Raw genomic sequence first — 27,637 nt, forward strand, 5'->3', positions numbered from 1 at the left:
GCTTGTGAGTCTGCTTTATTCAATGCTGCTCTTTCATAGATACAATTAGAAAAAAAAATCTTTGAAAGTGGCAGAACATGTCGATAAGGCTGTTTTTTTTTTAAAAAAAGAGCATTTGGCATCCTAGTCTTTATTAATAAAGATATTGAGTAAAAAAAACCAAGGGGGTTATACTAAACCTTTATAAAAATACTAGTTGGGCCACAGCTGGAGTATTGTGCCCCACTTTAGCACCATGCATTAGGAAAGATTCCATGGTCTTGAAGAGGGCACAGACATTTATTAGAATGGTTACACGGAGAGACTGGAGAAGCTGGGTTGTTGTCAGAGCAGAGAAGGTTAAGAGAAAATTTATTAGAGGCATTCAAAATCAGGAAGGGTTTTGACAGAGTAAATGATGAAAAGGTTTCCAGACTGGCAAACGAAGGAAATAGTTTTACTCAATGGGTTGCTATGATCTGGAATGTGCTGCTTGAAAGGGCAGTGAAAGCAGATTCGGTAATAACTTGCACAAAGAAATTGGATAAATACTTGAAGGGGAGAAACGTTTAGGGGGTCGGGAGTGGGGTGGGGTAGGACTAACTGGATCACTCTTTCAAAGAGCCAGTGTGGGCATGGTGGTAAAAATGTATTCTTTTCCTGTAAGTTCTATGACTGGACTCTGGGGAAATACCCTAAGTTGTTTGTTCTCGAATATTGCTAAAAAGAGGTTTTGTCCAAAGGATTTTGTCGTGCGCTCATTAGGACAAACACAAGAATACCAAATTTCAAACAATCACAACAATTTATACCATAGGAGAAAAGGGTGCTGATTGGTTGGCAAGTCAACTCTGGTGGATGTGTTGCCATGGAGAAAACAACAGGGAACTTTATAGCCCCCATACCTCCAGGTAATTCAAAAATGGCGCAAGGCTTGAACATATTCCTTTTGTTTGCAGAGAACAAACCCCTGTGTTAAAGCCATTTTACGAGCTAGATTGATTATCCTAAACTGGTTGTTAGTGTAGCTATTAGCGCACTCAGGATTGTTCAAGTGCTGCCCAATTGTGGAACCACATCTAACAGTAGATGTTTTGTTTTGGGTTTTGCAAGTGTGGGCTGGTTGAGCACGGTCTGTATGCTGCCTATTTTGAACAGCCGGAGGAGCATGTTTGATTCGATCAGCCAATCGTTGGGACGTACCACTTGCGTACCTGCATCACACTGAAATTCATATACAACAAAATGTGAGAATTTTAAAATTGAGATGTTGCCAGTTTGGGAGGCAATGAGCACAGGGGTGATGGTTGAACGGGACGTGGTAGAGGTAGGATACATATCTGAAGCTGATGGTTATTAACAGAGTTTGGGAGTTTTGATTTAGGATTTGTACACTGGTAAAGCATCATTGCTTTGGGCAACTAATTGCAAACCTCTGCAGTGTCGAAACTGAAATGAAGAAAGTAGTAAATATACGTGTCCAGACCTGCAGGAGTTAAGAGGACCTGATGGATACCAAATCTCAGAAAGGGAATGTTGGCCTTGAAGGAGGCACAGTGCCGATTCGCCAAACTCAAAAGGGTTAAATTATGGCAAATGACTGCGTAAACTTGGCTTGAAATCTTCTTGGCCGTGGATGATTAAGAGGGTGATCTGGCTAAGGTGTTAAAAATATTTGAGAGACAGAAAAATTAGAGCAAGGCTTTCAGTGGTGATATCCGGAAACACTCCTTCATACGAAGATTGACGGAAGCCCGGGACTGCGGACTCTGCACCCCTCCACCAATGCCAGTGGTTTGCTGAGGGCCAATTGGGGCTTTCAACACTTGAGTTTGATAGAAAAGCCAAACACTGCAGATGTTGCAAACCTGAAATAAAAGCCGCAAGTACCGAGTGCGTCAGACAGCATCTGTTTAGAGAGAAGTTGGAGTTAATGTTTCAAGTCAATGACTGCCTGACTGGGAAAATTCAGAAATGTAATAGGTTTTTAAGCGAGTGGAAAGTGGGAGGGTGGAAAACGAAACCAGAAGGAAATAACTGGAATAGGATGGGATACCGGGGAGATTAAATGACAAAATGAATGGTGATGCAGGGCCAAAGGGAGTGGTAATGAGGCAAAGAAACAAAAGATGTCTAGAGGAGGTGTGAATGGCAGGATTATGTACAGCTGCCGTCTGAAAGCTAAGAGCAACAAGACAGTAAAACCTTTAAAAAAAAAAATGGGGCAGAGGTTACAATTTGAAATTGCTAAAGGCGCTGTTGAAGGCTGTAAAATGTCTAACTGAATGATGAGCGCTGTTCCTGGAGCTTGCATTGAGTTTCTTTGGAACACTGCAGCAGGCCGAGGTCAGAGTGGGGCGCAAGGTGGAGAATTAAAACGACGGACAACTGATAGCTTGGGGCTGCGCTTGTGGACTGAACGGAGGTGTTCTACAAAGTGGTCACTCAGTTTGTGTTTGGTTTCGCCACAGTTGCAGAGACCACATTGTGAGCAGCGAATACAGTGTACTAAATTGAAAGAAGTCCAAGTAAATCACTGCTTTAATTGGAAGGAGTTTTGGCAGCCTTGGATGTGGAAGATAGAGGAGGTAAAAAGGCAGTTGTTACATCTCCTGCACTTGCATTGGAAAGGTGCCATGGGAAAGGGAAGTGGAAGGGCTATTGGGGTAATTGAGGACTGGACCAGGTGTCACACGTGGGGAGGGGAAGATGTGTTTGGTGTGTCACTGGAAGTGGCAGAGAATGATCGTTTGAATACAGTGGCTGGTTGGGTGGGAAGTGAGGACAGGGGGAACCCTATCGTGAATCTGGGAGGGAGGGGAAGGAATGAGAGCAGAAGTGTGAGTAATGGGGTAGACACTCAATGAGGGCTCAATCAGCCACAGCTGGGGGCAATCCTTGGTTGAGGTAGAAGGCAGACATAGAAGCAGTAGTGTGGAATGTACATCATCAGAACAGGTACCACGGAGACTGAGAAACTGGGAGAATGGAATTGAACCTTGCAAGAAGTGATGGGGGCTTGTGGGGCGGGTGTGAGATAATCTATCCAGCCAGTTCACTGGCACAAATCTTAAGGAAAAATCCATTTTAGAATTCTACCATCTCCATTATACAGTTGATTTAAAAAGGTTTCAGTAATCCTGATTTGTGTGCAAGATGCCTTTAATGTGACAGAGAGGCAAATGTTTACTGATCCAGCTTTCCTTTAAATAGGTGCACTTGTGAGTGCTATCTCACAAGGGAAGTTGATTAAACAGATGAGGAAGGAAGGAATAGAGGGATATGCTGATAGGATGGGGTGAAGTATGGTCGGAGGAGGTTTGTGCAGAGCATAAATACCAGCATAGGCCAGTTGGGCCGAATGGCCTGTTACGCTGTAACATTTTTCGTGATCACAGTCTTTTTTTTAAATAAAGAATCTCTTGTATTCAGTACTATTTTTCTTTAATGAATACCAATGTGATTCACAATTTCAGTGTAAGACCTCACATTTAATAAGGAGGACTGTTCAAGCTTGGTAAAACAAGTTGTGTTCCACACAGTCCTATTTAAACCGCAGTGTGGTATTAATTTAAAAGGAAACTTTGTTTCAAGTTATTAAATGAATTTGGCTTTAATTATACAAGAGACTCTCCTCCTCTCTCTCTCTCTCTCCCCCCCACCCCCTGCTCCCCCATGCTAATTCTCTCATTCTTTGATGAGTTGGCTCCACTTTAGGATCCTGACATCAGGACACTTATTGGTGAAGCCTCCCTTGTGGAATTGCTATCTCACAAGTCTGCCGATTCAGGGAGAGGAGGCCCAGTCCAGCCCCTGGCCAACCTGTTGAAGCTGGGCCTGTTTGTGAAGCGCTCTGTGTCAACCATGACTGCCGGCTCCTCCAGTATCTCCATGGGCTCGAGTCCTGAAGCCTCGAACAACCTCCTGTGACCACCAAGAACACCAAAGGGGGTGGGAGCTCTGGAAAAAGAGGGAATCGGTTAAAAACCCAAGGACAGCTGGGCTGTTCGCGCTGTGTAAAGCAGTTGTTTTTGACTCCGTCCCATTTAAACATAGCAGCGCAGTCAGAAAGGAAGAACTTGCATTTCTAAAGTGCCTTCCATCACCTCAGGGCATCACAAAGCTTTTTACAACCAATGAGATCCTTTCTGAAGTAGTCACTCTTGTAATGTTGGAAATGCAACAGCCAATTTTCGTACAGCAAGATCCCACAGACAGCAAAGTGATCATAGTCAGATAATCTGTTTTGTGATATTAATTGAAGGATGAATATCAGCCAGGACATGGGATACCTCCCTTGCTCTTTTTCACATGGGACCTTCTATATCCACCTGAGAGGCTCAGTTCAGCACCACACTTGAAATGTGGCACCTCTGACAGTGCGGCATTCCCTCAGTACTGACGCTCTGACATTGTGGCACCCCCACATCATTGCCCCTCTTCCAGTGCAGTGCTCCATCAGTACTGACCTCCTAGCAGTGCAGTGCTCCCTCAGTATTGACCCTCCAACAGTGCAGCACTCCCTGAATACTTACTTTCTGACAGTGCAGTTGTCCCGTACTGCCCCTCTGACAGTGAGTGCTCCCTCAGTACTGACCTTCTGACAGTGCAGCGCTCCCTCAGTACTAACCACCCCCCCCCCCCCCAGTAGTGCAGTGTTCCCTCGGAACTGACCCTCTGACAATGCAGAGTCCCTCAAAACTGGCCAACCAACATTGCAGTGCTCTTTTAGAACTGGCCAAACCAACAGTGCAGAGCTTCCTCAGTACTGAATCACCAATGGCGCACTGGTGCCTCAGAATGACTCTGTAACAGGGCACTGCTCACTCAGTACTGCCCTTCCAATTGCAGTGCAGTGCTCCCTCAGTACTGCCCCTGAGTCAGTGCAGCACTCCTGGAGTACTGCAAATTCTGACAGTGCTGCTCTACCAAAATACTGATCCTCGGTCAGTGCATCACATCCTCAATATTGATCCACTGAGAGGGATGCACTCCCTCAGTGCAGCCCCTTTGATAGTGAGCGCTCCCTCAGTACTAACCCTCCAACAGTACAGCATATCCTCAATATTGGCCCTCTGACAGTGCAGCTATCCCTCAGTACTGCCTCTCAGACAGTGCAGCTTTCCTGTTTTGAGTCCGTATGACTTCTTCAGAGCTGAAGAGCTCGTGAAAACAGTAAATGCTGGAAAAACTCAGCAAGTCAGGTAGCATCTGTGAAGAGAGAAACAGAGTGAACGTTTTGAGTCCGTATGACTCATCTTCACGAGCCCTTCAGCTCTGAAGAAGTCATACGGACTCAAAACGTTCACTCTGTTTCTCTCTTCACAGATGCTACCTGACTTGCTGAGCTTTTCCAGCATTTTCTGTTTTTATTTTATCTTTAACCGAATGTTTGCTCACCTGCCCTAAATGTTCCCTTTAGCATCTTGGTGTTGAATTTTGTTTGATGATGCTCCTTGTGAAGCACTTTGTGACCCGTTACTACACTAAAGACGGTACGTAAATGCAAGTTGTTTATCCTGATCATGTATATTATATATATATTCCATGAGGAAAAGATAAAGCTTATATCTGCTACCAGTCATGATGGAAAAGGAAGAGTGAACTTGAATTCATACACTGGTTTCCATTACCTCAGGCCCCCCTGATGTGATTTAGAGTTGAGGAAATGTAATTCCCCCTTGTAAGAACCAAAGCAGCCAATTTGCACACAGCAAGCTCCCACAACAGCAATGAAATGACACGCATGATTTTTTTTAGATATTGGATGGGAATAGTCATTAAAATGGTTGGGAATAAAACCATTAGCTCCTGGTCAACAACTCCCCCCACAACCCCACCCCTGCCCTCCCTCTGGTGTCACACCAATTTTCAAGAATTTACATGAGGTCACATTGGGTAAAAGTTTGGGAAGCGTTGCTCTATTCTCTTTCCCCCTGAGACAGAGAGCTCCAGTAATGGGTTATTAATGACTCAACATTCTATTTATTCCTTGGGTTAAAGTTGGTAGGTGCAGTCTGCCTCAGATCATATCCTCACCGCATTGCAGGGCAGTGAAATCATCTCAGTCCCAAAATAAATGAGCTTGAAATATTATGTGCAGAATGAGTGTTTGCTTTTATGCTGTGTTTCTCCCATCCACATGATGTACCAAAGCTTTTCATGGTCAAAGAATTACTCTTCAATAAAGTGTTTCACATTTGCATACTCAAGGTTATGGGAACAGTCATGTGATAAATGCTCAGGTAGTCTGTGATGTTGGTTGATGGATAAATATTGGCCCAGGTCTTGTGTCTCCATATTTAAGGAAGGATATACTTGCATTGGAGGTTTTCAGCGCAGGTTCATGAAATTGGTCCCCAGATGAGGGGTTTGTCTTATGATGCGAGGCTGAGTAAATTGAGCATATGTTCTCTGGAGTTTAGAAGAATGAGAGGTGATCTCATTGAAACCTATAAGATTCTGAAGATGTTTGAGAGCATATATACTGAGACATTGTTCCTGCTGGTCAGGGGAATCTAAAACACGGGGGCACAGTCTCAGGATAAGGGGCCGATCATTTCGGACTGAGATGAGGAGACATTCCTTCACTCAGAGGGTTGTGAATCTCTGGAATTCTCTACCCCAGAGGGCTGTGGATGCTCCATCGTTGAATACATTTAAGGCTGGGATAGACAGATTTTTGGTATGGGGAGCAGGTGGGAAAGTCCTAGCCCAAGATCAGCCAAGATCATGTTGAATGGTGGAGCAGCCTCAATGGGTCATATGGTCCACTCCTGTTTCTTGTGTTCGCTCCCCACCCCTGCCAATCCCCACTCAATTGCAAAACAACACCATGGGATCGGGTTATATCAACCCAAGCACGCAAACTCAGTTTTAACATCTCACCTAAAGGACAATATAGCTTTCCCTCACTCCTGTTCTGGATTGCCAGTCTAGGTGATGTGCTTAGTTCCTAGGGGCCTGTGCCATCAACCTTATAGGAAAATAGGAACAGGAGGAAAACAGGGATATGGGGAGATGGCAGTGTAGTGGTCATGTCACTGGACTAGTAATCCAGAGACCTGGCCTAATGGTCTGGGGACATGGCGGCTGGTGGAATTCAAACATGTAATTAATAAAATCAGTATTGGTGACCATGAAAGCATCATTGATTGTGGAAAAAAATGATCTGACTGGTCTGGCCTACATGTGACTCCAGGCCCACAACCATGTGGTTGACTCTTAACCGCCTGCTGAAACGGCCCAGCGAGCTGCTCAGTTTAAGGCCAATTAGGGATGGGCAACAAACGCTGGCCTTGCCAGTGATGCCCACATCCCATGAAAGAATAAAAAAAAGGCCATTTAGCCCATCGAGCTTTTTCCACTCCTCAGTAAGACCACGGCTGATCTGTGACCTGAACTCCATGTACCCGCTCCATATCCCTTAATATCTTTGGTTAAACCTATTCATTTCAGTTTTTAAAATTAACAATTGATGCAGGATCCATTGCCCTTTGCGAAAGAGAGTTCCAAACTTCTACCGTGATTTGTGTGTAGAGAAGTGTCTCCCAACTTCATTCCGAACTTGTCCTCTACGTTTTGATGCAGGAGCGGTGTGGGAGCTGCCAAACAAGCCAAGCTGATTTAATCAGATGTCACCATAAGGGGACAAGGCAAATTTATAGAGTTTACTTATTTCATTGCATGTGTGTGCCAATGGGCTGGAGGGTTGTCAGCCTGACAGAATTTATAGAGTATGGGATTAAAATAGAAAAGGGGGAAGGGCTAAAGATTTCAAGTTCGCATTACACAAACTTGCGCAGCACAAATTGCCTGTTCGCAACCCACAGATCTAGGCTAGAATCTGTACAAATCATTTACCGTTGTATGTGATTTAATTTACATATATTCATATTTTACAGTAGACATTTTGCTAATATTCATTTTTAAGTCAATGTTTAGGTATGTATTAGTGGGTATTTGAAATCAGATATATTCCCTGCAAACACAGCACTCTTGGGGAAAGAGCAGCGAGGAGTGGGACTAATTGGATAACTCTTTCAAAGAGGCAGTTCAGGCACGATGAGCCAAAGGTGGTGGATGGTGATGATCCCGTGTGTATTCCTGGTGTCTCCTCGACCTCATCCAAATCTCTATTGCCTGTGCTCTATCCTCCCCGTCAGATCCTTCCTACACGCCAGGAGTCTCACCCCCTCTGCACATTGCCCTCGAGGTGGCTGTGGTGGGGACGAGACCGTTGTTCACCTCCTTGTGGATTGTGCCTTTGCAAAGAAGGTCTGGTGAGAGATGCAGCGATTTCTGTCGAGGTTCATCCCGAGCAGTTCTGTGACACAGGACTCTGTGCTCTACGGGCTGTTCCCAGTGACACACACCCAGACAAACATCAACTGCAGCTGGAGAATCATCAGCTTGGTGAAAGACGCTCTTTGGTCTGCCTGAAATTTGTTGGTCTTCCAGCCCAAAGTGTTGTCCCCGACCGAGTGTTGCAGACTGGCACATTCCAAGGTCCAGGACTACGTGCTGAGGGACGCACTAAAGCTTGGGGCAGCCACCGCAAAGGCCCAAAGGGGAAAGGTCGCTGTCTAAGACCTTTCTGCCATAGTGCACCGAGGGGCTGGGAAAGGTATAGACCCCTTGGGCTGTACGGCTCACAATGAATGTATGCATTGAATACTAATTGTATTATAATTGTATTGAAGCACCTCAGAGTGCAACTTGATGTATGTTGATAACTCCAATACCATTGTCTGACTGTCTGTAATGACCATATTGAAATGATTGTAATATTCATTCATTGTATTGATGCACCTCGTGATCCATGTGTAAAAGATGAACCTGATTGTACTTTTAGTGATGGCCATTTAGAAATGTTTTGTAATGTTCCTTCAGATATTTTATGAATAAAATATGTTTTTCCAAAAAAAACCCACCAAGTTCTCAATCACCCATCATTCCTGTGCTCACTGACCTGCTCTGGCTCCTGGTCCAGAAACATCTCAATTTTAAAGTTCTCACCCCTGTTTTCACATCCCTCCACAGCAACCCCCCATCCCTCCCGCCCCATCAACCCCCTTCCCCCATCACTCCTCCCGTCCCTCCCCCTGTCTTGCCCCATCACTGCCCCCCATCCTGCCCCATCACTGCTGCTTCCCCCACCCTACCCCATCACTGTTCCCCTCCCCGATCCTGCCCCCCGCCCCCATCCTGCCCCATCACTCCCCCATCCCCCTCTCTTGCCCCATCACTGTAATCCCCTCAGCTCTCCAATTCTTTAAGATTTCATTGTTTTCCTGGCCTCTTCCACATCCCTGATTTTAATTGCTCTGCCATTGGCAGACAGGCTGTTAGCTGCCCTAAGCTCAGGAATGCCCTCGCTGAGCTTCTCCACCTCTCTCTCCTACTTTAAGATGCTTGGTAAAGGCTACCTCTTTTAACAAACTTTTGGATGCAGATCATGGTATCTTCTTACATTTTTTTTTTTAATATTCTTGCTTTGGATGTGGGCCTTGCTGGCAAGCTAACATTTGTTGTCTATCCCTAATTACCCTTGACTGTGGGATTGCCAGGCCATTTCAGAGGGCAGCTAAGAGTCAACCAGTCTTGAGTTGCTTGTTGACCAGACCAGGCAGATTTCCTTCCCTAAGGGGCATAAGTGATGGGTTTTTACAACAACAGTTGTTATAAACCCATTATTAATGAGACTAGCTTTCACTTCCAGATTTATTAATCGAATTAAATTCCACCATGTCCTCACCATATTTACTTGGTCATGTGGATTACAAGTCCAGTGACATTACCATTACACCACCATCTCTCCAATGCTATGAGCCTTTGATTTACTCTCCCTTGAAGGGCTTTGGGGCATTTTACTACCCTAAAGATGCTACATAAGTTCAAGCTGTTGTTGTCTTGTTCAATGTTCTCCCTCAATTCGTATCATGAGAAAACATATCATTCATGTTGTGACTGCCTACAGGATGTGTATAATACCGTGCTCCATAATGAATTCACTGTGTGAAGTATCTCAAGAGGCAGTTTAGTAGGAATAGAGTGATGAATAAGGCACACTTGGTGGAGGGGGGGGCGGCAGAGCATGATTGGTGGTTGGTTTAGAGTTTGTTTAAGATGCAGCTCTGAAGAATGAAGTAGGCATTGAAAGAAGGAAGACTTCCATTTCCACTGCACCATTCTTGACCTTAGGATGAAATGCTTCTTGAAGAGTCAGCTGTGGCTCTGTAAAACTCTCACCTCTGAGCCACAAGGTTCTGGGCTCAAACCCTACTCCAGGGGTGGAATTTTATGTTCCCATTATGGTGGTGGTGGGGGGGGTGGGGGCCATAAAATGCGGCAAGCCATTCAAAAGTCAACTGACTTCGGCGGGACCATAAAATCCCGCCGGTGGAAATTCCCGGCCCAAGGTTTGATCGCAAAGCTCAAATCCTGAGGGTGTGCTGCAGTGTCAGAGGTACTGACATTTAGGATGAGATGCTAAACCGAGTGTAGTAATTGAAGGTTTAGTCTTTCCTACTGCCTATCAGGGGTCACATGATTGTTCTTGGAGGCTCCGACCAATGAGCCCTCAGTGTGGGTAACCCGGTGCGGGGGGCTTCCTTACCGAGGACCTGGTTCAAGCAGGTAGCATCTGAAATACTCTCTGCAATAAAGTTATCTGTTTCAGGTTGAAACCTGTCCGCTCCACCAAGTCATTACATTTGGCAATGAGGGTAAAATATCTCCGATGCTGCACCTCACTGTGTTAAAATCTTAAGAAGAAAGAAAAGATTATTCACTGGTCCTGCCACTCTTCAGCAGAATCGATCCTTACAATGCGATGATGGAAGATTGGAGCCAGTTTGTCGAGGGTTTTGGTTTTTTGTTTTGTAGCGAACAAAATTACCGGGGAGGGGAAGCAGAAAGCAATCCTTTTGACTGTATGTGGTAGCAAGACATACAACCTCATCCACGATCTGAATGCACCCATTTCTAAGCCCTTTAATGAATTAGTGGACCTCGTGAAAAAGCATTACCAGCTGAAGCCAGCCGTAATAATGCAGAGGTTTAAGTTTAATTTCAGAGTAAGGGCCCCGGGGAGAGTCCATCACACTCTATATAGTGAAGTTGAAGCATATGACTGAGCACTGCGACTTCAGAGACACATTCAATAACATGAACAAAGAACAAAGAAAAGTACAGCACAGGAACAGGCCCTTCGGCCCTCCAAGCCTGTGCCGATCATATTGCCCGTCAAACTAAAACATTTTGCACTTGCGGGGTCCGTATCCCTCTATTCCCATCCTATTCATGTATACGCTGCGGGACTGATTAGTTTGTGGAGTTCATGACGATGCCATTCAGCTCTGCTCACTCGCAGAAGGCGATGTCGATTGGAAGTGTGCCTGGAAATAGCACTCGCCATGGAAAGTGCTGCTAGGGACTCGCAGGCTTTACAACACCGACAACATGGCGCTGTTCTTCACGTGGGGTGGAAACCTACTGCCAGATGTGGCGCCAAGGCCAAAGACACAGCAGTGAAGCGAGAGGCAATGTCCGCTGTGAGAAACATGAAAAGGCTGAGTGGAAACACTTCAGCAGTGACCCCCAAGGTTAATCTGTTATAGACATGGGAGTGACCGCACACTAGACACCTGCAGATTCAAGGAAGCAGAATGCTATTACTGCCATAGGAGAGGTGACGTAATAAAGCAATGCAGGGTGAAATTAAAACAACATATAAGGCAGCAAAGCAACACGATTGAATTGAATAATACAGCAGAACCTGAAGCTGCCAATACCGATATCTATTTCATGTACAATGTCACAGTGGTAAAAACTGAACCTATTATCGTCACAATCCAAGTGAATGGGAAGCCACTAATAATGGAGGTAGATACGGGAGCCTCAGCCACAATGGTGGGACAGCACATATTTAAATACCTAAATAACGGTATCCAGCCATTGAGTCTGGAGCAAACAACGGCTCAACTGAAGATATAGACTGGAGAATCTATCCAGGTAAAAGGCATCGCCACAATACTAGTGTCTTACAAAGCAACAGGCAGCCCAGCTTCCAAGGGTAATAATGACAGGTGAAGGACCTAGTCTTCTGGACTGAGACTGGTTACAAAAAATCAAGTTCAACCAGTCCGAAATATTTCACTTGTGAACAGGAGGAGTTCCTGAATTACTAAGGAAATATGACAGTGTATTCCATGATGAATTAGGGAAGTGCAAGAAAAAATATATGTGGATTCTCAAGCGACACCACATTTCTTTAAGGCCAGACCTGTGCCTTATGCCTTAAAGGAGAAGGTGGATGCAGAATTGTACCAGTTAGAAAAGCTGGGTATCATCCAACCAGTCCAATTTTCGGAATGGGCAGTGCCCTTAGACCCACTGGTGAAGCCTGACCAGACTATACGCAATTGTGGGGACTATAAATTGACCATGAACAAAGCAGCCAAATATCTTATCCCGGGGATAGATGGCTTAGATGCAAAGCAAGCTGGAAGAAAATCCTATACAAAACTGGACATGAGCCATGCACCATGCATACCAACAGCTAGGGCTGGATAGCATGTCTAGAGGGTACGTAACCATCAATTTGCACAAGGGTCTGCATCAATATACTCGCCTTCCCTTTGAAGTATTGTCTGCATGTGCAATCTTCCAAAGGACAATGCAGAGTCTTTTGCAAGGACTTCCAATTCGTAGTATACCTAGATGACATTCCAGTCACAGGGTCAACTGAAGCTGAAAATTTGGCCAACCTGGAAGTGGTGCTAAGAAGATTCTTGGAAGCCGGTGTATGATTAAAGAAAGAGAAATGTACATTCCAAGTGCCAGAAGTTACTTAGCTGGGTCACGGGGTGGATGCCATGTGTTTGTATCCGGTAGAAAAGAAAGTCCAGGCAATCAAAGAGGTGCCCTCTCTGTCCAGTGTAGCCGAATTCAAGTCTTTAATGGGCATGATCAACTATTACAGCCGTTTCTTATCAAAATTATCAACAGTGTTAGCACCATTATACTTCTTGTTAAAAAAGAATCACCGTTGGTTATGGAATTCACGACAGGAAGAAGCCTTTGTGAAAGTTAAGAAGCTACTACATTCATCGTGTTTATTGATACACTACAACCCCATCGAAAGAATTGGTATTAACATGTTATGCATCTCCTTATGGTGTGGAAGCTGTGTTATCATGTAGGCTGGAAGATGGATCAGAAATGCCAATTGGCTATGTCTCCAGAACCCTCTCCACAGCTGAGAAGGGTTATTCCCAGCTGGAAGGTTTATCAGTAATATTTGGAGTGAAAAAATTCCACCAGTACCCGCATGGACTACATTTCACTGTTGTGTAGGGCCATAAACCATTAATGGATTTATTCAGTGAGAATAAGGTCATTTCACCAAAAGCATCAGCAAGAATTCAACATTGGGCTTTGATATTATCTGTGTAAGAGTATATCTTTATGTACCGTCCTGGTTTACATATTGCAAATGCAGATGCATTCAGTCGTCTCCCATTACCAGATAGCATTGTACATGCTCCAGTGCCACAAGAAGTTGTGCTTGTGCTGAATTCCTTGGATTCTTCGCTAGTTTGTGTAAGGCAAACTCAAAATTGGATGAGCAGAGATCCAATTTTGTTAAAAGTCCGAGACCTTGTATTGCCAGGGTGGTCAAATTCACCAGTGTCTGAAGAGATGAGACCATTCCATGCCGGTAAATCAGAGTTAAGCTGTCAAGATGAAATCTTGTTGTAGGAATCAAGGGTCGCCATCCCTTCACAAGGAACAGAACCACCCTGGGCAGAGATTCACAGTGCGCATCCAGGCATACTGAAGATGAAACTTCTTGCACGAAGCTATGTCTGGTGGCTAGGTATAGACAATAATATTGAATGCTCTGCTCCCCACTTCAATCAATCCCTGTTCCTCTAGCTATAAAATGGTCATTGAATTGTGTTCCCTACCTTACAATAGTGGCTACATTTCGAAAAGTGAAGTGCTTTGAGACATCTGGTGCTAGTGAAAAGTGCTATATAAATACAAGTCTTTGCAATGCAGGAAATATGGCAGCCAATCTGTGCACAGCAAGCTCCCAAAAACAGCAATGTGATAACGACCAGATAAGCTGTTTCAGTGATGTTGGTTGAGGGATAAATACTGGCCCCAGGGCATTGAGGAGAACTCTCCTCCAAAACAGGCCTCCTGGGCGAACAGATGTGACCCTCAGTTTAATGTTGTATCCAACAGTGCAGCACTGCCTCAGTAATGTCATTGGGAGTATCAGCCGTGATTCTGTCCCTGGAGCGCTACCAACTGAGCTGCAGCTGATACATAAGGAGGAGTTTGCAGGTGTGTTTAGCTGATACCAAGCCTCAAGCTATAGAAGCAGATTGTGTTTACCTGTTGAAGCACCTGAATGTTTGTGACTGAGCTTTGACTGGGACCTCTGGCAGCTGGTTAACCATGGATTCCACGAGTTCAGCTTGGTCAATCAATGCTTCAGACCAGGGGGACTGGTAGGACCTGGGGACTGCTGTGACGTTGAACTTCTCAGGTGGGATTTCCTTCAAAGGTCCGGAGTACCCTGAGGAAACAAAGCAGTGAAATCAAACTCCTCCTTCGCCTCAACCCACCCCGTTTCTAACTTTCAGGCTATAATCCTCTGAGATTTCTGCCTTTCTCCAATTCTGACCACTTGAGCATCCCCAATTTTAATCACTCCACCATTGGTGGCTGTGCCTTCGGCTGCCTAGTCCTAAACCGTGGAATTCTTTCCCTAAAGTTCATTACCTTGCTACCCCCTTTCCTTTAAGACATTCCTTGAGGCTGACCTCTTTGACCGATTGTGATCACCTCCTTCTTTGCCTTAGTGTCTAATGTCTGTCTGATCTGACTCAAAGGTGCCCTACATATGAATGCAAGTAATTTAAGAATGCACTGTTCCCCACTTCAATCGATCCCCCTGTCCTCTAGCAATAAAATGGTCAGCTCAATTATATATAACTATCACTTTTGCTGTGTTGGCCTTAAATGTGGAAAGCCTATGAGGAGCTGAGGAGGACCCAGAAAGAAACCTCACCTCGAATTACATAGAGTAGACAACACAGAAAGAGGCCATCAGGTCCAACACATCCATCCCAGTGTTTATGCTCCACGCAAACCTCCTCCCACCCTAGCCCATCTAATTCTATGGTACACATTTCTATTTCTTTTCCAACTCATATCCTTATCTAGCTTCCCTTTAAATGCATCTAGACCGTTCACCTCAACTACTCCCCGTGGTAGTGAGTTCCATTCTCTTGCTACTTCCTGGGGAAAGAAGTTTCTCTTGAATTCCCTATTGAGCCTATTAGTAACTATCTTATCTTGAATAATGCTGAAAAGAGAGAAATGTTGCCAAAGCTTTTCGCCTGGTGCCTTTTTTGAATTACCCAGAAGCTTGTAGAGCCTATCGATCCCTGTTGCTTTCTCCATGGCAACACCTGAGCCAATCAGAGTTGACTTTCCAACCAATCAGCACCCTTTTCCCCGGGTGGTATAAGTTGTTGTTCCCTTTGAAATTTGGTATTCTTGAGTTTGTCTTGCCAAGTGCGAGATGGAAAGTTCTGACAACATGTCTCTCTTTGCAACAACACTCAAGTTCTGCATGACCACGTGACTTGTCTATCTCATATTTATCAGCTTTCCCCACGTCTCCTCCTTCACGTCTAATCTATGGAATTCCGGTGTCATATTAACTATCTTGATCAGGTCACCCTGTCAGCCTCCCCTTCCCCCACAGAAAAGAGAAGCAGCCTGTTCAATCCTATGAGCAAATAAAAAGCAAAACTGTGAAAGGAGGTGAGGGTGAGGGAACCGAGGTTGGGAGCTGGAGATGGGACGAAGCCACAGAACTGAGTCATTCCTTTAGATTGGGATGTCACAGGACAAGCTGGGGATATTTACCTGGAGCAATGATATTGGGATTCAGGACAACCTTGATGTTTTTGGCAGCTGACAATTTGCCAAATGGCTTTGATGCCACGGTTGGCCCACTCCCTTTTCCAGGCTGTGCGATGTAGACCTCTGACCTGTAGTTCTCCTTTGACCCATCCTGAGGCACGGTCCCATCAACTTTCTGGAGAGGAGGAGAAGGAACGGTTGAGATACTGAAAACCCCACCACCACCCCCCCCTCCCCATAGGCACAGCTTCATTGAAGTAAACACAGTTTCTAAGAACAGAAAGCGGCAGGAGAAACAGAGCAGGTTTGAGAGGGAGAGTTTGGTTACTGGCTCGGGCCTGGTCTTCCATTGCAATGCCGGGGGTCAAACCAGAAGCATCAACAAGTCAGAAGGTCAATTCAAGTGAGTGTAGCAACAGCAGGAGGCCATTCAACCCCTTGAGTCTGTTCCACCATTCAATGAAATCATGGCTGATCTGAACCTGCCTTTACCTGCCTTAACTCCATATCCATTAAGACCTATCAATATCAGATTTAAAATTATGAAATGAGATAACATCTATTATTGTGTTTTTGTGGGTGAGAGTTCAACATTTTTATCACCATTTGCATGAAGAAGTGTTACTGAACTTCTCTCCTAAATGGCCGGACTCTGATTTTAGGGTTATCCTCCCTCATTCTAGGCATCTCCACACCAGTGGAGAAAGGTTTTTCTCTCTCCGCCCAGTAATTCCTTTCAAATCCTAAAAATCTCAATCAAACTACATCTTAACCTTCTATATTCCAGGAAACACAAGCTGTATTTTTTTTTTGCTGACGGAAGGAGGCTTGTTGTCGAAACTTTTTGTCTTGTACTCATCAGGACAGAATCGCAAGAATATCAAATTTCAAAGGGAACAGCAATTTATACTGCATGAGAAGATGATGCTGATTGGTTGCCAAATGGACTCTGATTGGTAGAGGTGTTGCCACAGAGAATGCACCTGGGAATAGTTCACTGCCAAACTTTTGTTTAAATTTAAACCAGACCTGTGGACTCTGATTGGTCAAGACACTGCCATGGGGAATGAACCAGGGAAAGTCTGTTCCCTCACGCTTTTGTTTCGTTGAAAAAAGTGCAATGCTTTTTAAAAAATTATTTTATGGGATGTCAGCACCACTGGCAAGGCCAGCATTTGTTGCCCATCTTTGATGCTGCCTTCTTAATCTGCAGCAATCCATCTGGGATTGCTTTTCTGTTACGGTTTTTGGCTGCTTACTAGGCCATTTCAGAGGGCAGTTAAGATTCAACCATGTTGCTCTGGGACTGGAGTCACCTGTCGATAAAGGTCATGAGTGGATCAGATGAATTTTTAAAGCAATTGATAACAGCTTCAAGGTCACCAGTATTGGGACTAGCTTTCAATTGCTGATTTATTGATTTGATTGATTTAAAAAAAGATAATTTAACTTAAATTCCACCACCTCCCATGGTGGGATTTGAACCCATGTCCCCCAAAGCATTAACCTGGGCCTCTGAATTATTAGCAGAAAATGGAAAAAACGCAGCAGGCCTGACAGCATCTGTGGAGAGAGGAACAGAGTTAACATTTCAAATCCTTCTGACTCTTCTTCAGAGCTAAAGAGAAGTAGAAATTTCTAGTCTTTAGTTCAATAAGGATAAAGTTTTTAAATATATACAGTGTTGGGTTTCTGTTCGGAACCCGACAATTATTATTTCTAAAACAAAAACAGAATTACCTGGAAAAACTCAGCAGGTCTGGCAGCATCGGCGGAGAAGAAAAGAGTTGACGTTTCGAGTCCTCATGACCCTTCGACAGAACTTGAGTTCGAGTCCAGGAAAGAGCTGAAATATAAGCTGGTTTAAGGTGTGTGTGTGGGGGGCGGAGAGATAGAGAGACAGAGAGGTGGAGGGGGTTGGTGTGGTTGTAGCGACAAACAAGCAGTGATAGAAGCAGAATATCAAAAGATGTCAACAACAATAGTACAATAGAACACATAGGTGTTAAAGATAAAGTTGGTGATATTATCTAAACGAATGTGCTAATTAAGAATGGATGGTAGGGCACTCAAGGTATAGTTCTAGTGGGTTTTTTTTTTTTTTTTTTTATTTTATATAATGGAAATAGGTGGGAAAAGGAAAATCTTTATAATTTATTGGGAAAAAAAAAAGAGAAGGGGGAAACAGAAAGGGGGTGAGGATGGGGGAGGGGACTCACGACCTAAAGTTGTTGAATTCAATTTTTTTTTCCCAATAAATTATAAAGATTTTCCTTTTCCCACCTATTTCCATTATATAAAATAAAAAAAAAAACCCACTAGAACTATACCTTGAGTGCCCTACCATCCATTCTTAATTAGCACATTCGTTTAGATAATATCACCAACTTTATCTTTAACACCTATGTGTTCTATTGTACTATTGTTGTTGACATCTTTTGATATTCTGCTTCTATCACTGCTTGTTTGTCGCTACAACCACACCAACCCCCTCCACCTCTCTGTCTCTCTATCTCTCCGCCCCCCACACACACACCTTAAACCAGCTTATATTTCAGCTCTTTCCTGGACTCGAACTCAAGTTCTGTCGAAGGGTCATGAGGACTCGAAACGTCAACTCTTTTCTTCTCCGCCGATGCTGCCAGACCTGCTGAGTTTTTCCAGGTAATTCTGTTTTTGTTTTGGATTTCCAGCATCCGCAGTTTTTTTGTTTTTATCTCAATTATTATTTCTACCTGGATATGAGGCCCATGTGATTTACATTGCCATGGAGACGTGAAGGAGTACATAGGAAGCAATTGTAGGATCAGGTTACAGATTTTCCTAAAATATCACTGAGCCTCACAGCCAGGTTAAGAATCTGAGAAAGAGAAAGAACAGAAAAAGATAGAGGGAGCTAGTCTTGTACCTTAAGCAGAGTAAAAGTTGGTGCCGTTATAGTCACCAGTTGAAACACAATTGGAAGCTCACACTCAGATTGAAGAGACCAAGTTTGTGATGATTTAAACAAGGCTGGAGGATTTGTCTAGCTTTGGCTAGAGGAAAGGTTCTCCAGAGTAAATCTCACCGTAAGAGTAAATTCAGGGATTAGGGATTACCTGGCTGGAAAGGGACAAAGCAAGTCCTTGGGAGCTAAGAATCACTTTGGACTGATTCCTGGAGAATGAAGTGTCCGGTTAAAAAACAGTGTAAGGTATAACAATGGTCTTGTCCGTAGTTTAAAGTTGCCTACTGAATAGTGTTTAGACGTTGTTGCTTTTAGTTTGTTTGTTACAGTAAAAGTCTTAAAACTTGGAATCTTCCAGCCAGTCATTGGAAATTCAAAAATCTTTTGAAAAGTCATTGGTCTCTGTGGGGATCGTAACAATAGAGACTATCAGTGCAGCACCACACAGAGACCATCGCTCTGCCTCCACTGGGAGATCATCAGCCACACTCAACAGAATTCAACATCCATTCTGCTTTATCCGGTGACCTATGTTGGCATGCGCTAGGTTGCCATGGTAACTACTGGGCACTCACCGTTGGAGTCCCTGGTGTCCCTTCCACCGTGAACTTGTCGACCCTCTTCTGCCGCATGTGGAACATCTTTGATCCTTTGTTTGCGAGCAGTGAAAGCTCCTCCATCATCACATCCTGAGGGACACTGACCTTCTTCCCCAGGTCCAGATGGGGCACTTCTTAAAAGCAGGAAAAGGCAGAGAAAAATGCAAGTAAATACACGAGGGAGCTAAGAAATCCATGGTGTAGGACAAAGTGTGTTGTCTTTAAAAACTCCTTGTTGATTTTACAGCTCCATCTTCCTGCTCACTCACATTTATATTTTTAACTAAATAACCAGTGTCTTTGGGAAGGCTCCAATCTGATTTTGAATCAATCACCACTTGTTGCAAAGCAACTCACGTTCGAAAAACACATTTGGGCGAGATTTTAACACGCTCAAAATTCATCCAATTTTACAGAGTTAAAATTGGGCCCCATTGTGTAAGGTGGTTTCTTCCAACGCCCACCCACCACTGCACTGTTGGACGATCGGTATTAAGAGAATGCTGCTCTGTTAGAGAATCAGTTACTGAAGGAGTGCTGCACTGCTGGATGGTCAGTGAGGGAGTGCTGCAATGTCAGGGGGTCAGTACTGAGGAACCACCACCACCACCCCCAACACCCACTCTACCTAACCAGTGCTAACTGGGGCCTCTGGGCTGAAAATTCATTTCTTCCCTATTCCATTGAGTAGGTAGCACATAAACCTCACGCTATGTCTTCATTTGTCTAATTGTAGTAACATTCAGCTGAGCGTGACCCATGCTGCTGACCGGCTGAATGCTCAGCAGGGGGGCCGAGCAATGTGCATGGCTGGCAGCTGTTTCAGATCTGTCCCTTTTAAAGGGGAGCTGCACTGAATGAAAGAGGGCTCCTGCTAACTGCCTGCACTGAAATTTGTTGCAAGGAGAGTCTGATTAAATGGAGATCTCTGAAGGCGGAGGGGCATCTTAGTGGGGTGGTGAAAAAGGCATATGGGACACTTGCCTTTATCAATTGAGGCATAGGTTACAAAAGTAGGGAGGTCATGATGGAGCTATATAGAACCTAAGTGAGGCCACAGCTGGAGTACTGTGTGCAGTTCTGGTTGCCACATTATAGGAAGGATGTGATTGCACTGGAGGGGGTGCAGAGGAGATTCACCAGCATGTTGCCTGGGATGAAACATTTAAGTTATGATGAGAGGTTGGATAGACTTGGGTTGTTTTTGCTGGAGCAGAGAAGACTGAGGGGTGACCTGATCGAGGTGTCCAAGATTATGAGGGGCATGGACAGGGTGGATAGGGAGCAGCTGTTCCCCTTAGTTGAAGGGTCAGTCACAAGAGGACATAAGTTAAGGGTGAGGGGCAGGAGGTTTAGGGGGGATGTGGGGAAAAACCTTTTTACCCAGAGGGTGGTGACAGCCTGGAATGTACTGCCTGGGAGGGTGGTGGAGGTGGGTTGCCTCACATCCTTTAAAAAATACCTGGATGAGCACTTGGGCCAAGTGCTAGTAAATGGGATTAGGTAGGTAGGTCAGGTGTTTCTCACGTGTCGATGCTGACTCGATGGGCTGAAGGGCCTCTTCTGCACTGTGTGATTTTGTGTTTCTGAGAACAGGGCAGTGTAGGGGTTGCTCTCATTCTTCTAAACTCCAGAGAATACAGGCCTGTTCTACTCAATCTCTCCTCAAGGACAAGCCTCTCCACCTTAAGAATCACCCTAGTGAATAATTGATGCATCCCCTCTAAGGCGAGTATATCTTTCCTTAGATAGTGGACTCATTCTGATTCCTGGGAGGAAGGGGTTATCTTTTGAAGAAAGGTTGGACAGACTGGACCTGTATCCATTGGCGTTTAGAAGAATGAGAGGTGATCTTATTAAAACACTTAAAATCCTGAGGGGACTGGACAGGGTGGATGCTAAGAGGATGTTTCCCCTCGTGGGAGAGACCAGAACTAAGGGACCGTTTAAAAATACGAGGTCTCCCATTTAATTCGGAGATGAGGGGAAATTTATTTTCCCTCAGAGGGTCATGAGCCTGTGGAATTCTCTTCCCAGAAAGCAGTGGAGGTTGGGTCATTGACTATTGTTGAGGCCAATAGACCAATTCTTGACTGACAAGGGAGGGTCAAAGGTTACGGTAAGTAGACGGGAAAGTCGAGTTGAAGCCCACAATCAGATCAGCCATGATCTTATCAATAGGCGGAGTAGGCTTGAGGGGCCAAATGGCCTCGTCCTGCTCCTGATTCACATGGTTCTCGTATCTTCACACGTTTGTGTGTGGAGACTAAAACTGTGCGCAACACTCCAGGTGAGGTCTCACCAAAGCCCAGTATAATTGAAGCTCACAGACATGCACAAAAGTTAACACATCAGGTAAGGCGCTGCTTTTCCTGTTTGCATTTCTGACAAAGGGGTCTAGACTGAGGTCCCACAATGTTCTTTTCTTAGCTGCTCTGTATTGCGTTTGTTTTTCTTTCATTTCTTTATGCAATGCAATATCCAAACCCCCTTTTTTTTTAAGCTAAATGTCACTAATACTCAACAGTAAATCCAGTGCCTCCCAGCTAATCAGCACCTACCATTGCCCACCACAACGGGGAATTAAAATAGATTGTAGGCGCCGTCACTTCGCAACACTGCAGCTTTATATTACAGTAATGGTTAAGCACAGAGGGGGAAACTTCGCATTCTCTGCAACTGTCTAACGTGGCAGATGAGTGTTGCTGAAACACGAGATCTCTGGATTTAAGTACAGTGCATACCCCTGATTGACATGGTCTCAGAAATGTACAGCTGCTCCGCTAGTGTCTGAACAGCTTGGTTGTCGTTCCCCAGTGGAGAATGTGGGCCCTCATTGTGGCCATGGGATTGCCTTCCAAAGCATGCTCTGGGATGTCAATTACACTTGCCCTTTGCACCTTACCCCACATGTCAGCTGTGGCTCAGTGGGTCGCACTCTTGCCTCTGATTCAGACAGTCATGTGTTTATGTTCCACTCCAGTGACCTCATCACAAAATACAGACTGATATTCCCAGCACAGCACTGACAGTGCACAGCAATATTGGAGGATCAGTAGAAAGGGAATGCTGCACTGTCAGAGGGTCAATACTGAGGACGTGCTGCACTGTTGGAAGGTCAGTATTGAGGGAGCAGTGTGCTGTTGGAGGGGCAGCATTGAAGGAACTGTATTGTTGGAGCAGTAGTATTATGGGAGCGCTGCACTAGTGGAGGAGCTGTACTGAGGGAGTGCTGTATTGTCAGATGGTTAATACTGAGGGAGTGCTGTACTGTCAGGGGGCAAGACTGATGGAGTGTTGCATTGTCAGAGGGTCAATATTGAGGGAGTGCTGCACTGTCAGAGGACAGGACTGAAGGAGTGCTGCATTATGAGAGGGTCAATACTGATGGAGCGCTGCATTGTCAAAGGGTCAATACTGAGGGAGTGCTGCACTGATGGAGGGGCAGTACTGAGGGAGTGCTGCATTGTCAGAGGGTCAATACTGAGGGAGTGCTGCACTGTCAGAGGACAGGACTGAAGGAGTGCTGCATTATGAGAGGGTCAATACTGATGGAGCGCTGCATTGTCAAAGGGTCAATACTGAGGGAGTGCTGCACTGATGGAGGGGCAGTACTGAGGGAGCGCTGCATTGTCAAAAGGTCAATACTGAGGGAGTGCTGCACTTTCAGATGGTCAATACTGAGGGAGTGCTGCACTGTTGGAGGACCAGTCCTGAAAGTTTTGAAGGACAGTACTGAGGGGATGCTGCACTGTTGGAGGTACTATCTTTTTGTTGGGTAGTTATCATTTCTGCATCACAAGAATGAATAAAAACAAGCATAAGGTATTGGTAAGTTTCCAGCTATTTGACCCACCAAAGCATTGGCTTTTCTGGAGATGGACAACTCCCAGTGACAGGGCCACCACTAACATGTTCTAGACAAGTGTATTGGGCTCAGTTAATTTCCAACAGTGCACTGGAGTTCCTGGGCACTGGTGTCGAGTTACAAAGTGTATAGAGGGTTCAATAAAATAATTCCAACCTTTCATCGTCAGGTGTGACACCTTGGAGCCAACCAAGGACACTGAGGGAAGAGAAGGAAGAAGCTGAGGTATGGCATGCTGGTGTTACTGATCTGGAGTCCTTTACCTTCCAACTCCCCATGGGCCTCTCTTGCAATGGCCGACGCTATCTGCTTCCTCTCCTTGACTAGTGAAGCGTACGACATGATGCCTGACAACGTGAAGCTGAGGAAGAGAAAGTAGCATGTTGGCTGACAAATTGGTTCCAGGCCTACGGCCCACTTGGTATTGGGCCTTGGGCCTCAATGCCACACCTATTTTACAAAGAGGGCTTCAAAAATGAATTGTGTCCCCTTGGGCACCCCCCCCACGCCCTTACCCCCCCCCCCCCCCCCCACCCCCCCCCACCATTACCCCCCAGCCCCCCCACCCCATTCCCCCCCACCCCCACGCCAGGCAGAGGTGAGTGATGGAGGGAAGGGGATTGTGGGTTGTGTGTTGCACGGGAGGAGGGGAGGGAAGTCGGCAGCAAGGGCAGTGGGGGGGCTGGCTCTCAGCAGTCCCCACCCCTTTCCCAATGCCCGGTCCCTCAATCAGGTATCGAGTGGCCTTGAATGAGGGAAGCACTTGGGAGCCTACAAGCAACCCTGACAGGGTTTGCTTGTCATGTTCCCCCCATAGCACGCCCCCCGCTCACTGCTGGTGGTGCCAGATGAGGCCCTTAATTGGGCATTTTTACTTAAGGGCCTCAATTAGCAGCAGGGCGCAAAGGCCGTCCATGGATGATCTGGACTTAATTGGGCTGGAGGCAGGAGAGTGGTGGGGTCCCTAACTGCTACCCTCCCATCCAATTAAGTGCCACCCCCAGCCCCTGCCATCAGACTAGCTATGGGAGAGGGCACAAAATTCCCCACAAGGATGTTAAAATTTAGGCATTGCTGGATGGGGAACACAGGGTGATGAGTTAACGGAACTTGGTGTAGCTAGGATACAGGGAGCAGAATTTTGGATGAATTCGAGTTCAGAGATATCTCATTACCAGGAACCATTATTTACAAGGGTAAAAACCCCTTGAGGTGGGCTCCTCAGTCATAAGAATGATCAGAACCAGGCCCGATCTTAAACAGTTTCTTGCAGAGGTGACTGGACAGGGACCAGGATTAGGATCCTGCCTGCCCTTGTCCAAAAGTATTAAGGTCAGTTGCAGCTGTGCTCCTGTAAGGAAGTAAAGACCCACATTGTAATTTTACCGTGGTCCCGTCCTCTAGGCTAGAACAGAAGAGCTAAGTTCAAGGACAATATCCTGCATCTAGGCAGACTGACTTGACCGCTTGTACACAAGCAATTTCTCAAGCCAGCTCATGTTACCCACTGTAAGCAAAATACAAAATAGGGACTAGAACAAGAGCCATCAATTTACTTTGACATTTACTAGCAGTTCCCGTCTTTGATGCTGATGTAGGGTTAGTGTTTATTTCTATTCTTGATTTTCTTTTTAAAAATAGACTGGAAATAGGCAGCTTGCATCTTGATATCTTTGCTCTGTTACCCCCGTCTCAGGTTTAGCACCCTTGCCTTTGCTCTGCATGAATTAGCTGTCACATTTCCAACATTATAACACTTCAGTCACAGCTCCTCTGGCTGGAAAGTGCCTTGGGATGTACCGAGGTGTAACAGGCACTATGGAACGTCTTCTGGGTCAGAGGGTTCAGGAATCGCGTCCCACTCTAGAATGGAAATTCTGCCTGATGCAGCCAATGCAGTACTGATGTGCTGTCAGAAGTGTCAACTTTCAGACGAGATGTTAAATTGAGGCCCTATCTGTCCTTCCAGGAACATGTAAAAGACCCCATGGCCACTATTTTGTAGACCAGGGGCGTTTTCCTTGGTGTGCTGACCAATATTCATCTGCAATCACACCTAAAGCAGATTCTCTGTTCATTATCGCATTGTTGTTTCTGGGAGCTTGCTGTGCTGTGTTTCCTGCATCACAGCAGTGGCTACACCTCAAAACTACTTCATTGGCTCTAAAGCGCTTTGGGACATCCTAAAGTTGTGGAAGGCGCTAGAGAAATTCAAGATCAATAATTTGTTTCCTTTAACCTTCAGTTAACCTCACTCCCTTCCCAGTCATGGCACAGTGTCTCCCAATAAACTGTTTTAGCACAACTTTCCTTTTTAATTATTCAAGGAATGTACCATCTACAAGATGCACTGCAGCAACTCACCAAGGCTCCTTCAACAGCACCTTCCAAACCTGCGACCTCTACCATCTAGAAGGACAAGGGCAGCAAACTCATGGGAATACCACCACCTGCAGGTTCCCCTCCAAGTCACTCACCATCCTGACTTGGATTAGGGAATGGGCAACAAACGCTGGCCTGGAATCCCATGAATGAATAAAAAGAAACATCTACAAGGCACAAGTCAGGAGTGTGATGGAATACTCCCCATTTGCTTGGATGTGTGCATCTCCGACAACACTTGAGGAGCTTGACACCACCCAGGACAAAGCAGCCCGCTAGATTGGCACCCCATCCACCACCTTCAACGTTCACTCCCTCCACCACTGGCACACAGTGTGTACAAGATGTGCTGTAGAAAATCACCAACGTCCCTTTGACAACATCTTCCAAATCCGCAGCTTTACCAAATGGAAGGGCAAGGGCAGCAGATGCATAGAACACCACCACCTCCTTGGCCTGTGTTCCTTTGCAAGGAGAGCTTTATTCTGTGTCAAATCCCATCTGCCAAAAGCAGCCAGATGCTGGGAAAAAACGTCCCCTAGCAATAGCGCCACTTGCTTTGTGTTAACCGTGGGTCAGTGAGGTGCACCTTCATCTCAGAATCAGGAAGTTGTGAGTTCAAATTCCACTCCAGAGACTTGAGCAGTTAATCCATTATGACGCTGCCAGTGTGAGGGAGTGATGATAACCAGTGTCACCACTCTGACTGAGAAATTCACAGATTACGGATTACTGCGTGGTTACATCTCAGTTAGGGAACTACAATGAAAGAGAAAAGTCTACTATTCCCAATTGACATTGTGTGCATATTTGTATACAGTGTTGGTGTGTTACATTTCACTCAGGGATTCTGAGTTGCTGTGAATTTTTACCTGCATGTTGTTCTCTGGAACTATGGATAGCGATGGTGGAGGCTCCGACTTTCTTTCCATCACATGGCTGACCAGGAATCTCTCCTGCTCTTACCACCTGCCACTGGTGTGCATTGGAAGGGTTTACAGTTGATATTCAACCTGTTTGGCTGCCTTATGAACACACCTTCCTTAGCCATCAGGCCCTTGGGTGGGACTTGAACCCGGAGCTCTGGCTCAGAGGCAGGGTCACCAGCCATTCACCACGATGTCTCCAATTGTACGTTGTAACATTGAAAATACAGCACAGAAATTGGCCATTCAGCCGAACAAGTCTGTGCTGGTGATTTCACTTCTTATGAGTCTTCTCCCATTCCGTCTACCTCACCTTTTAGCATGTCTTTCTATCTCCATTTCTCGCATGTACTCATCTCTAGTCTGATTGGTGAGCATTCTACCCAGTGAGCACTGACCAACACCTTTAACGACCAATACAATGATCTGATCGGGATTTTCTAATGAGGAACAATCGCCTTCTGCATTTCCTACATTACCAACAGTGACTACACTTTAAAGGTACCTCTCTGACTGTAAAGCGCTGAGGTCACGAAAGGCGCTACACAAACGCAGATCTTCCATTTTCATTAAACACAATCTGCAAACAAGGAACTTGTGCAGTGGAAATGTATTTCAGTTACTAAAATAAATTAGTATTAATGCAAATGTAACATCAGCTTAGACATAATTACTGTCTTCCATATGGGCAAAGATGTTTGGTTAATGTCTTTCCGTGAAATATTAATCTCGTTTCTTTTCTTCATGTGCTTTTATGGTGTGTCACTATTTTGGATTCCCTGTGTCTTACAATGTGCTGGTCAAAGGGCTAAAAATACAACACAGAACTCTTGTCATTGAAAGGTTTCCTACCTGTTAGTTGCCTTTGACAATTCGCCTTTTAACTACTTGTACCTCTCATCGAAAGTCACCTCCAGTCACTCCCACACGCACTGTGTGTTTGTGTGCCGATTGTGTTCTGAGACCTTCTCTCTGAGTCTCTCCC

At 45.2% G+C, this 27,637-nt stretch overlaps 1 protein-coding gene across 1 annotated transcript; it reads right to left on the reverse strand.

The window, feature by feature from the left end:
• Window positions 1-3,655: 3,655 nt before the first annotated feature.
• On the reverse strand, window positions 3,656-27,609 carry LOC121280848 (myozenin-2). The gene is made up of 6 exons (XM_041193135.1): window positions 27,505-27,609; window positions 23,608-23,705; window positions 19,453-19,610; window positions 15,934-16,105; window positions 14,389-14,572; window positions 3,656-3,939 (listed from the first exon to the last, which is right to left on the reverse strand). The coding sequence occupies exons 2-6, from the start codon at window positions 23,684-23,686 to the stop codon at window positions 3,750-3,752; spliced, it is 783 nt and encodes a 260-aa protein (XP_041049069.1). The 5' UTR covers window positions 23,687-23,705; window positions 27,505-27,609; the 3' UTR covers window positions 3,656-3,749.
• Between the last annotated feature and the right edge of the window lie 28 nt (window positions 27,610-27,637).

The sequence above is a fragment of the Carcharodon carcharias genome, chromosome 8, assembly GCF_017639515.1.
Source record: "Carcharodon carcharias isolate sCarCar2 chromosome 8, sCarCar2.pri, whole genome shotgun sequence".
NCBI lineage: Eukaryota > Metazoa > Chordata > Chondrichthyes > Lamniformes > Lamnidae > Carcharodon > Carcharodon carcharias.

What these genes read in the sequence shown, in the direction of transcription:
- LOC121280848 (XM_041193135.1), bottom strand. Translation starts at nt 23,686, where the DNA reads ATGTCGTACGCTTCACTAGTCAAGGAGAGGAAGCAGATAGCGTCGGCC. An exon ending in GGCCCATGGGGAGTTGGAAG is followed by an intron (nt 19,611 to 23,607) that starts GTAAAGGACTCC and finishes CCTGCTTTTAAG; the next exon opens with AAGTGCCCCATCTGGACCTG. An exon ending in GGACACCAGGGACTCCAACG is followed by an intron (nt 16,106 to 19,452) that starts GTGAGTGCCCAG and finishes CCTCCTCTCCAG; the next exon opens with AAAGTTGATGGGACCGTGCC.